The 12,208-nt window shown below is 35.1% G+C and overlaps 1 protein-coding gene across 1 annotated transcript; it reads left to right on the top strand.

Annotated features, from left to right (window-relative positions):
- Window positions 1-250: 250 nt before the first annotated feature.
- Window positions 251-7,612, top strand: LOC107832425 (ARM REPEAT PROTEIN INTERACTING WITH ABF2). Its single transcript, XM_016660272.2, has 19 exons — window positions 251-650; window positions 1,201-1,361; window positions 1,744-1,916; window positions 2,009-2,129; window positions 2,216-2,290; window positions 2,418-2,512; window positions 2,674-2,749; window positions 2,867-2,974; window positions 3,933-4,061; window positions 4,184-4,252; window positions 4,401-4,460; window positions 4,725-4,848; window positions 4,946-5,085; window positions 5,771-5,834; window positions 5,915-5,994; window positions 6,294-6,358; window positions 6,448-6,565; window positions 6,643-6,767; window positions 7,313-7,612. The coding sequence occupies exons 1-19, from the start codon at window positions 266-268 to the stop codon at window positions 7,398-7,400; spliced, it is 2,256 nt and encodes a 751-aa protein (XP_016515758.2). The 5' UTR covers window positions 251-265; the 3' UTR covers window positions 7,401-7,612.
- Window positions 7,613-12,208: the final 4,596 nt, after the last annotated feature.

The raw sequence follows: 12,208 nt of genomic DNA, 5'->3' as shown, positions 1-12,208 counted from the left end.
ACCAAACGACTTAAACTAAAAATAGTCGGAAAGAATATAATATATATATTATATGTGTATAATTATGTATAGTCAATGTATAAACTATATATATGTGACTAAAAAAAATAAACAATGAATATGCCGGGCTATTTATGTAAAAAATCCACCCAACAACTTCACCAGCCCAGACGAGTTGGTTTGGGTTTGTGAAAATAATGGCGGGAGAGAGCAAATTATGTTCAAAACTTCTTTCCTAAAACGCCGTCCCACGTAAAAATAAAAAATGGAACGCCGTCACTTTTTTCCACTCCAAGTGAAACACAGTAACATTTATATCCCTAAACTACCCCGCACACGCACTACACACACTTATTGCACTGTGTCACACTCTCCCACGCACCACCACTCCTCTCAATCCACTCTCTCTCCCATGGAGAATCAGGCAAAGCGGAGCAAACAATCTTCGTCGAGTTCCGGGAGTAGAAGAAGCTTGAAGAGAAAGCTAGACGAAGATTTCGAAGACGATCGCAAAGTCTCTTCTCATGAAGATCTCGCCCCTGAGGTTCGTACGCAAGTGGAGATTCTCGAATCTACTTTTTCTTCAACTGAAGCAGATCGAGCTTCCGCAAAACGTGCTATTCACGTTCTCTCCGAGCTAGCTAAGAACGGTAACTCAAAATCTCGTTTTCCTTTTCATTTCTACCGGATCAGAAATTTTACATGTACATGCACTTTTCTACTTATGTAGAGTTAATTCAACTAATTTTTTGAAGTTTAATCCGATTGCTAGTTTAATTTTTATTTTCTACAAAAGTAAACTTGGATTTCAAAAAACTGCACGAAAGTATTGTGTTATATGAAAAAATTCATTATAAATGTTTAGTAAAATTCGTTTCGTTTGAATATGGGGGAAGTGTAGAGTTAATTCAGCTGTTTGGCATTTTTTCTTCTCGAGAGTCAATTCAATTAATTTTTGCAAGTTAATTAGATTGATTCGATTTTTTTTCTTCTGAAAAATTAGACTTAGATATCGAGAATAAGTACATTCATTGCAAATGTTAGTCAAAATTCTTATGGTTTGAATACAGCAAAGTGTAGAGTGTCAAACGTGTCTGGATAGAGACATCAGTATGTACATGCAGAGAGTTGAATTGGTTTATTTCAATCAGTTTGGGACGGAGAGTTTGGTTTTGATATTTGAGGATTTTTGTGTTGCAGAGGAAATTGTGAACGTGGTTGTAGACTGTGGTGCTGTTCCAGCTTTGGTGAAGCATCTTCAGGTGCCGTCCCTTGGGATTGAAGGAGATGGTGGAGAGATGCCGTATGAGCATGAGGTCGAGAAAGGAAGTGCTTTTACACTTGGGCTTCTTGCCATAAAAGTTAGTATTGAAATCGTATTTATGAGAAGGCAATGTTTGCTATATAGAGGAGCTTGCTTATGCAATAGGAATTAGGAGCTATGGTCTGTTATTGAATAAATGAGCTTGCTTATACAATAGGAGCTATGTTTTGTTACTGAATACATTCCACTTTAATTGGTACTTTGGTTTTGCCTGCATATTTGCCTGTACAATTTGGCTTGCCACTGAGAAGATGAACGATTTCATTTACGATGACAGTTACCAGAACAATTGAATACTTGTGTTTCTTAACAATTCGTTGTCTCTCAACAGGAATTTCTATTTCTTGTCTATCCTGTATGGTCCTTCTTTGGTTAATAATTTAGATGGAGGTGTTTTTAACTGTTTCTGTGTCTGACAGCCGGAGCACCAGCAACTCATTGTTGATGCTGGAGCTCTGCCTCATCTTGTGGATCTGTTGAAGAGGCACAGGAATGCACAAAATTCTCGTGCTGTCAATGGTGTTATCCGGAGAGCAGCTGATGCAATCACCAATCTTGCTCATGAAAATAGCAGCATCAAAAGTCGAGTCAGGTTAGTTTTTTTGTTCTCTGAAAATTTGGTCTTCTAAGAAAATAAAAAAAAAGACATGTTTTTCATTCTTCATCTCTATTTTGTATGTGTAGGATTGAAGGTGGTATTCCTCCTCTTGTTGAATTGCTTGAGTTTGTTGATTCAAAGGTGCAAAGAGCAGCTGCAGGAGCCTTGCGAACTTTGGCATTTAAAAATGATGAGAACAAAAATCAGGCTAGTAGCTTTCTGATTTATGAAAATTATCTCTGAACTTCTTGCATTATCTGTTCTATGGGATAATTTCTCCGAATTGATTTCAGATTGTTGAATGCAATGCACTACCTATTCTTATTCTAATGCTGCGGTCCGAAGATACTGCTATACACTATGAAGCGGTTAGGCATCATTTTACAGTTTCATATTACTAGCTTTATTTTTGTTTCTATAGTTAAGTAGGTATAAGGTTGTGTCTATGCTTCGAGTGGTAATCATTGCTAGACATAATAAAATTGTACACGACAGGTTGGGGTCATTGGAAATCTGGTGCACTCATCACCACATATCAAAAAGGACGTTCTTCTTGCTGGAGCTTTACAACCTGTCATTGGGTTACTTAGGTATAGTTGGATCTTATAATTTTTGAGTGGCTGGTCATGTACAACTTCTACTTCCTAGCTGCTTATCATATGCAGAGTTCCATAGATGGACCTAGATGTGATATGCTTCGCTTTTGTCTTTTCCTCTTTATGGCATCTCAAGATAAGTTTTTATATGATAGTTCCTCCTGTTCGGAGAGCCAAAGGGAAGCTGCTTTATTGCTTGGACAATTTGCAGCAACCGACACAGACTGTAAGGTTGATGATACTATTGTACTCTATTAATGTCATAAAGAGGAGTAAAACTCTTGATTTATTAGCATTTAAAGAAACTTATTCTGAGTTATGCTTTAATCTTTTGCGATGGTTTTCCAGATACACATTGTGCAAAGAGGTGCTGTACCACCATTAATTGAGATGCTCGAATCTCCGGATGCTCAACTAAGGGAAATGTCAGCCTTTGCCCTGGGAAGGTTGGCGCAGGTGACTTGAAATCCTTACAGAGCTTCTTTAGGGTATTTTGTCTCCTTGTGGTTATCAAGTAATTTTTCTGTTGTGTTACTAGTTTATTCTGTAAGCTTACCATTCATATTTATTTTCTGGCATTACTTGTGATGATTGTTGATGATCGTGGATTTACCTTTCATGATTACTGAGGTCTCTTTTGAAGTATGACACATGCTCATGGGATTTTCTACATGGGCTTACCCCTTTTATCAATCAAACATAATACCAGAAAATATACTTGGTAGGGGTTCCAGCAGACCATGTTTCTATGATTATTCAGCAAGTTTAGCATTCAAGAATTTATTTTCTGGATTTACTTCTATGTCGGATGATGAATAGGCATCACTTGTGCCTTAATGGAGCAGAATGGTTACAGAGGATTCATATGGGCGACCCGTTAGGATTGAGGTTTAGTTGAATGATTGACTTGTATTTTTGGATGATAGATCATGGAGTGACACTTGAATACTTGTTTTTGATTTGTTTCATAAAAAAGGATGCTGTAATATCTTGTATATTGGCTTGCCCACTTGTTAAAAAGAACTTGTTACTTAGGAGTAACGTAAAACAAGGAATCATGCTTGTGAGTAGTGGTTTCATGTCTTGAAATATTATATACATGTCTAGGAGTCCCTAAAGTAGTATAACTTGTCGGATAACGGCAAATTGATATTTTGCATTAACACCTTTCAATTGGGAAGTTACATTTTATCCTAATATTCTCAGGGGATAATGTTAATTTTGTGATATATCATTAAATGCGTGAAGGGCCAAAGCATGTGGCTCTTCTTTTCTTAACTGTAGTACAGTACGGCTGGAATGTGGTAGAGCATTGGGTTCTTCTTTTCTTTCTTTCTCTTAGGAGTTCATATGATTTGAGAATTATGTGTGTGGATTCTAGTTGATTGGGAGTTATTGGTTCCATGATGTACAGGACACACACAATCAGGCTGGTATTGCTCATTGCGGTGGAATAATCCCATTACTGAAGCTTCTTGATTCAAAAAATGGATCATTACAACATAATGCTGCATTTGCTCTTTATGGGCTTGCTGATAACGAGGTGTTACTTCTCATCCGATCATATATCTTGTTATTGTACCCAGATTTCATGCTTTTACATGCTTTTTAAATTTGTTACGATGTGTTACATCTCATTTGACTTAGTGCAACTTTCTGCTATAGGATAATGTTGCAGATCTTGTAAAGGTTGGAGGTGTTCAAATGCTTCAGGATGGAGAATTTATTGTTCAAGTATGATTCCTTTCTTTTTTTCTCGTTTTTGCTATTTTGTGCTAACATATTTTTTAAAGGACTAACAATTTCATAGCCTTATAGTGATTTTCTCATTATTCTTCTTTATTGTTGCCATGAGCCTTGATATTGTTCAATGATTTTTCAGCCAACTAGAGATTGTGTAGCGAAGACATTGAAAAGATTAGAAGAGAAGATTCACGGACGAGTGAGTTTCTATTTATAGCAGGGAATTTGTTGATACAAACTTTCATTTGTTGGTAGTGAAGCACATGTTTTGTATAAGAACTGAACCAATGCATTTCTTTTGCTAATGCATGCCAAGTTTTTTTTTGTCTTTTCTAGCTATGATATGTGTTGTATCCCCCAGTTTCCAGTTCTTTTTCTCTTTCCTTCAATACGGCAAATTTCTTTGTTAAGTCTCATTGGTTACTGATGGTTATATCTCAAACCTTTTTGCCCTCCTTTGCAGGTATTAGGCTATTTGTTGTACTTGATGCGTGTTGGGGAAAAGGTTATTCAAAAACGAGTTGCTCTGGCTCTTGCCCATCTTTGTTCACCAGATGACCAAAAGACAATTTTTATTGATAATAATGGTATGTATGTGTTCCATTCAGATACTTGGAACAATTTTTCTTGGGGTGTTGGTTAGGCTGTGACAATATGTCCACTATGTGGACTATGTTCTTGTAGGATTAGAATTGCTTTTGGAGCTTCTAGAATCAACAAACTTGAAGCACCAAAGAGACGGTTCTGTAGCTTTATGCAAGTTGGCTAACAAAGCCAGCTCGCTTTCACCGATCGATGCAGCTCCTCCATCTCCGACTCCTCAGGTTTGTTCTGTGGTTTCATTCTAATTACTGTATCAAAGTCTTTGTTCTAGTTTTTGGTTCTAAGTTCTAACACGAGTAGTGTTATAGTCTTTTAGTCATTTATGGGTTTCTATTAATTCTTCATTGTTACACTTTAGTGCTTTCTCACATTGAATTAACATTTAAGCTATCTTCGTATTATCATCAAGCCTTTCAAAGATGTTCCCTGAACTGATTGATGATGTTCAAATTTAAGCATTGATTGTGATTCTTGAAGCTTTATCTGTTTATAGTTTATATGTCAACCACCATTTGCTAGCCTTACCTCAAGACTTGAAACTTATAAAATGTTTACTTGATGTTCACTTTCTTCAGTAATTTATAAAATGTTGTCACGGGTTAGGCACACGTCACAGGTTCGAATGCTGCCGCAGACAAAAGCTTGTTATTCAATTGGATAAGGGCAGAGATGCGGGTCCTTTATTTACTGAGGTCCGACCCGTGTGCCGTTGGCCCTTGGGGATTTCTCAGTTATAAAAAAAAATGTTGTCTGATCTTTTTCATGTTTGTTAGTTTTTATGTCTGCTTTCTTACTTGACATATATGTTGCTTGTAACCATTCATAGTGGAGTAATTAGACAATTTATTTGATCCCTATACTGTATCACTTTTCCATATTTTCTCCTTTTGCATTTTCCCAATGCAGGTCTATCTGGGTGAGCAGTATGTAAATAATTCCACTCTATCCGATGTGACATTTTTAGTTGAAGGTAGCAACAGTGTTGTGATTCAAATATTCTTCTTCTTTGTTTCATGCTGTGTCTTTATTGTTTCTGTGGTCCTCCATCAGGCAAACGTTTTTATGCCCACAGAATTTGTTTACTTGCTTCGTCTGATGCATTTCGAGCAATGTTTGATGGTGGTTACAGGGTAAGTCAAATTCTTGGCCTAAAAAAATTTGTTGTTTTACTTTTTAGGTTTTATTTGTTGTTAATTTGATCATTAGCAACCCGAGAGGGAAAGTAGTTTTTGCCCCAAAGTTTTTCTATGGATTACCTTTCCCTTTGGACAAATTTAACACTGACGGTATCAAATGGTCTTTGCAAGAGGAGAATAGCTAAGAGGCAAACATCTTTATTTGAAATATTGTGAGCATGTGTTCTGTGACTTGGCCAAATGCACAAACGTGGACTACAATACTCTTATGATTTGTGGTCTATTCATTGCAGGAGAGAGATGCCAAAGACATAGAGATTCCGAACATTCCATGGAATGTTTTTGAGTTGATGATGAGGTGCAATACTCTTTAATTTCTGTCTTTGGGATTCAGATTTGTACAAATAAATCTACCAATATTAAAGACAGGAAATTTCTTTCTTCCAGGTACATATACACTGGATCAGTTGATGTTAATATGGATGTCGCACAGGATCTTCTAAGGGCTGCAGATCAATATCTTCTAGAGGGTCTTAAGCGTCTATGCGAGTATGCAATTGCACAGGTGAGTTCTGGAACCTTTTTGTTTTTTGAGGGCAATTTGTGTCGGTGTTTTACCCTGATATTTTTCATCTTCTCTAGGATATCTCTGTGGAAAATGTCTCTCTCATGTTTGAGCTGTCGGAGGCTTTTAATGCTTTGTCATTACGAAATGCTTGCATTCTATTCATTTTGGAAAAGTTCGACAAATTAAGCGTCATGCCATGGTATGTCCAGTTCCTACTATCCTTTTATTTCGTCATTCCTTGAATAAAAAAAAAAGCATATCCCAAACAAATACGCATGCGGACAAACTATTATATGATCTCATGATAATAAAATTGGAAAAAACTTACACACCTGGTGTTTACACCAATTCTATAAATGCATGACATATGCCTTTTAACACATTTCCATCACTTGCCCAATAACTAATTGTTGCGTATTCTCATCTCAATTTATACTTAACCATGATAAATTCACGTGGTTTGGTGTAAATACTGGATATTGGTAAGTTTCTTCCCGTACTATTGACTGGGGGTCTTGTTATCACTTCCTTTGGTTTGGCGGGTTGGTTGGGTTGGGTTAGGAGAGCTGGGGATCACATCTTAACTTGCATTAGCTGTCAGGCTCTATCACAGAAGTTTCGCCTTTTGTTGGAAATACAGATTTTCAAATAGAAATAGCTGAATAATATTTTAGTCAGAAGATAGAAAATTTATTTTATTGTGTGTAATTGTGTATTAACCAAATATAATCTCGTTACATGTAGGTATTCACATTTGATTCAACGTATATTACCTGAGACACGTACGTACTTTGTAAGGGCGCTGACCAGGCCAATTCAAGCTGACCTCTGATGTCGATTTAGATTCATTTTTGGTTTTTGATTAATTGTAAGACAGGTTTTAATGTATAGTATAATTGCACTCGTCTCTAATTGCAAGAGCCAATGTAATTCCTCATTGAGTGCAATCCTAGATTTGTTCCGACTATTAACGTAGCTTAGAAAGTTCAGTTGCAACAAATATTTTTCATTTTGAATGACCTACACCTCTATTTTGATTTTGCATAATTGGACTTCTCTTCCTTTGTGAATAATCCAACAAGAACGTCGTTAAAAGAAAAAAGAAAGAGCAATACGAGCATGAGGCTTTCCGAAAACATAAAAAGGTTAGGCGTTTGTTTCAAGTTTTACAAAAGTTGAGCTTACAAACAATCGAAAGTTTTTATTTGATTATCTAACAAAGCAATTAATCTTTAGAAAAAATTTCAAGCATGTTATAAAATAAAAGCAACTTAGTAAAACATGAACAAGACATGTTGTTATGAAATAAAAACAATTTAGTAAAACATGAACAAGAAATGGAGATAGAGAGAAGGAAGAGATTTTCTTCTTCAATTGTGTGTGTTTTCCTATCTATTATAAGGCCTTTATATAGGCATGAAAAGTGAAGAAAAATATGTCATTGAATATGTCATTAAGCATAGAAATATGTCATTGAATATGTCATTAAGCATTTGAGAAGATCATGGAGGAAGAGTAGACATCCACCATAATTTGATTTTTCTTATAACACTCCCCCTTGGATGTCCATAGATAATGTACCTCGTTAAAACCTTATTAGAAAAAAAAACCTATGGGAAAAAAAAATCCTAGTGAGGGAAAAAGAGTACACATATTTAGAAATACGCCTTTTGGTTGCCTCGTTAAAAACCTTGCAAGAAAAATCCAGTGGGACAAAACCTTGTAAGGAAAAAAAAGTACAACGCGTATTAACTCCCCCTGATGAGAGCATCAATTCACATCCTTGAGCCTTCGCATCCCAATCTTGTACACTAGTTTCTTGAAGGATGACGTCGGTAGAGATTTGGTGAACAAATCAGCCATATTATCACTTGAACGGATCTGTTGCACATTGATATCACCATTCTTTTGAAGATCATGTGTAAAAAATAACTTTGGTAAAATGTGCTTTGTCCTATTCCATTTTATGAATCCTCCCTTCAACTGGGATATGCATGTTGCATTGTCTTCATACAAAATTGTGGGTAGTTTGTCATACTTCAAACCATATTTGTCTCGAATAAGGTGTATTATAGACCTCAACCATACACATTCTCGACTTGCTTCATGAATAGCAATTATCTCATCATGATTAGATGAAGTAGTCACGATTGATTGCTTAGTCGATCTTCAAGATATGGCAGTGCCTCCATATGTAAGCACATAGCCTGTTTGAGATCAAACCTTTTGTGGGTCATATAAATACTCAGCACCGGCATAACTAACAAGATCAGGACTGCAATTATTTCCATAAAATAATCTCATATCGGTAGTCCCTTTTAGATACCGCAATATGTGTTTGATTCCATTCCAATGTCTCCTTGTAGGAGCAGAGCTATATCTTGTTAAGACATTAACTGAAAAAGTTATGTCAGACCTTGTAATGTTAGAAAGATACATTAGTGCACCAATTGCACTAAGATATGGTACGTCGGGACCAAGAAGCTCTTCATTATTTTCATGAGGTCGGAATGGATGTGCTTTATCCATATAAAATCGCTTTAAAATTATTTTAGTGTATGTTGATTGATGGACAAAAATTTCATCTTTCATATACTCAATTTGTAGACCAAGACAAAATTTTATCTTTCCAAGATTTCATTACAAATTCTTTCTTTAGATAGTCTACTACTTTAGGAAGCTCTACTGCTTTAGGAAGCTCCCTAGGAGTTCTAATGATATTTAAATCATCAACATACACGGTGATTATAACAAATTTAGATCCAGATCTTTTTATAAAGACACAAGGACAAATTGAATCATTCTTGTACCCTTCTTTCAACAGGTACTTACTTAGGCGATTATACCACATGTGCCCTAATTGTTTCAATCCGTATAAGGATTTTTGAAGCTTTATTTAATAAATTACTTGGAAACCTTAATATGCTTCAGAACAATTTAAATCCTTCAATGATTTCCATTATACGCATATCACGTTTTTCTTGTATTGCCAGATTAAAACCTGAAATGGCGACATCCACCACAGGAGAACATGTCTCTATATAATCAATGCCAGGATATTTGCAAATCTTCTTGTGACACAAGTCGTCTTTATGTCTATCGACTTGACCTTCTTCTTTTTTTTCGCACAAGAATACATTTATACCTCAACTGGCTTTATACTTTCAGGTGTTGGGACTATCCGTTCAACTTCATATTTTTCATGTGAAATCAATTTTCATTGCGTATTTTTCATTTGGCCAATTATTTATCTGTCCAAATTTCATGACAGATTTGAGCTCAAGATCCTCGTCAATATTAATAATATTGAGCGCTACATTATATTAACAATATCGTCGACGATCATTTTATATCGGTTCTACTATTATTCAATAAAGACATAACTTATTGAGATCTCTTTATCTTATTATTTTCAGGTACCTGAGCCTCTCCCATGAGGTCTTATGAAGTGTTATGTCGTGGTGCTCTTCTAGAGCACTTGCCTCCTTATTATGACCATCTTGAATATTTGCTCCTCTCCTTCTTCAAGGAGTTTTATCTTTGGAACCGATTAGTCTATTATGCTTTATGCATGCCATGGACTCTATTCATTATGGACTTTATTTTATTTGGAGCATTAGCAGCTGAATATGACATTTAGCTTTAGGTCAGCAAATACGCCCGGCAATATTTTGCAAATGAATTATCACTTGAACTTCAAGTTCACATTTTCTCGTACGAGGATCTCGATGTACTCATAATATTTCATTATATGCATTACTTTTTCAGCTGCCCATTTTCTCCCACTATTGTTGGGATCACCAACACATATCCCTAGCCTTATTTGAGGATCCATCTTTGTGTACTGTGGTGGAACAATTAAATCATATAGCACATTCATATTTCTAGATAGAAATTATTTGATTCCTGACCCTGAACCGATTGTGATAGGGAGAACTTATCATAACTTGGCTAGATGCTTACAAGTGCTGTTGTATATTAAATAATACATCAAATATCAAATTTTATTTTGACAATTTTGTTCTCATAACCAATGGTTTAGATATAATTGGAGGCATACAATTTCTACTAAACCAACTTGGATTTAAACCAGTATTATCAAGATAAATCATCATAATTTATATTCTGGAACTGTGCTCTAATAATTTGAGCAATCAATCTTGCAAAAGCCAAACTACAAGTTGATAACAAATGCACATGTGACCATAAAATAAATGCATCTATGAAAATCATATAATAGTAAACGGTCCACATGGAAGGTGACTGGGCCCCATATATTTATCACCTTTTATTCGTTCCAGAAATCAAGGGATTCAATCCCTAACCTTAACTGGTATATCATGAGAATAAGCAGCACAAGAGAATTCTTGAAGAATCTTATATTTCTTCAATATATGCCAATGTAATTCTCAATTAATTTTTTCGCATCATAATTGAACCGAGATGGTCAACTGGTCATGCCAACTAATATTTATTTCAGTAAACCTCTAGTTTACTTGTGGCTTGTGATTGCATCATCATGCTTATACTTGTGTAGTACAAATAAAAGAAAAGTCAGGTAACCTTTTATATTCACCCGGTATGATTATAGTAATATAAAGATATTCAATATTCTTTTCATTTATAGTCTCAATATGCCAACCACTTTGGCTAATATATTTATAAATCAAAATATTTCTTTTGAGACTTACTACAATATTAATGTTATGAACAATTTCATTCATCCGGGTAGTAACAAATTAGTTCTTTCAGAACTCTTAACTGTTTTTGTACTACAAGATCTTTTGTCACACCATCCATATAATGAATGTCTCCTTCACAAAGAGAATCATATCATAATAATTGTAATGTTCAAAATCATCACAAGCAAAATAATTTTTTTTTGCTTTAATTTTGCTTTTAATAACTTTCATAAGGCATGACAAAATATATTTTGGCGTATCATATGCATGCAACCAATGATATATTTATGTAACTACACAATAATATTCATTATCTTTCTTTGTCTCAAACCTCCCTTAGAGGTGAGTTGTAGTATTTATCCAACTATGCACAAGTACATTATTATGCATAATCTTTATCATATATATATTTTCACATTCACTTTCAGGAATGAGTATGCAATCTCAATGTTTATCACAAGTCACATTCTCTTCAAAGAATTTCTCCCTTTTTATAATTACCATAGTGATAACTATTATTATTTTGGCCTTTCGCACGCCCACATTCATTGGTCAACCACTTGTCTTTATTTAGACTTATCATGCACTGCTATCACATTCAATTCAAGAATGGAGCAAATCAAGTGGGACAAGCTTCATGCTTTTTTTATGAAAATTACATTATTTTTTCTTTAGTTATTATTATTATTATCAATATGGTGCATTAGGACTCAAACCCAATGCCTTACCCATATAAAGGCATGCCATGCCATAATGCGTTAAAACTTGAATCCAACATCTTTTCATCAACATAGTGCGTTGGGACTTGAACCCATTGTCTTACCCTCAAACTTTGGCATAATGGGCCAAAATTCACTAGGACTCGCACTCGAGCCTTTAAAATATTATTACTTCATAATTATAGGCATAAGTAAATTAACTTTCAAGAAGACATATATAACTATTTCAATCTTGAAAC

This window comes from Nicotiana tabacum, chromosome 22 (assembly GCF_000715075.1).
Source record: "Nicotiana tabacum cultivar K326 chromosome 22, ASM71507v2, whole genome shotgun sequence".
Lineage (NCBI taxonomy): Eukaryota > Viridiplantae > Streptophyta > Magnoliopsida > Solanales > Solanaceae > Nicotiana > Nicotiana tabacum.
The sequence above is the reverse complement of the archived record's forward strand: the minus strand, read 5'-3'. Positions and strand labels throughout refer to the sequence as shown.

Bases quoted from the DNA above. Each gene is read 5' to 3' on its own strand.
- LOC107832425 (XM_016660272.2), top strand. From the start codon at position 266: ATGGAACGCCGTCACTTTTTTCCACTCCAAGTGAAACACAGTAACATT. The intron at 4,849-4,945 runs GTATGTATGTGT...ATGTTCTTGTAG, and splicing joins AATTTTTATTGATAATAATG to GATTAGAATTGCTTTTGGAG. The intron at 6,566-6,642 runs GTGAGTTCTGGA...CATCTTCTCTAG, and splicing joins GCGAGTATGCAATTGCACAG to GATATCTCTGTGGAAAATGT.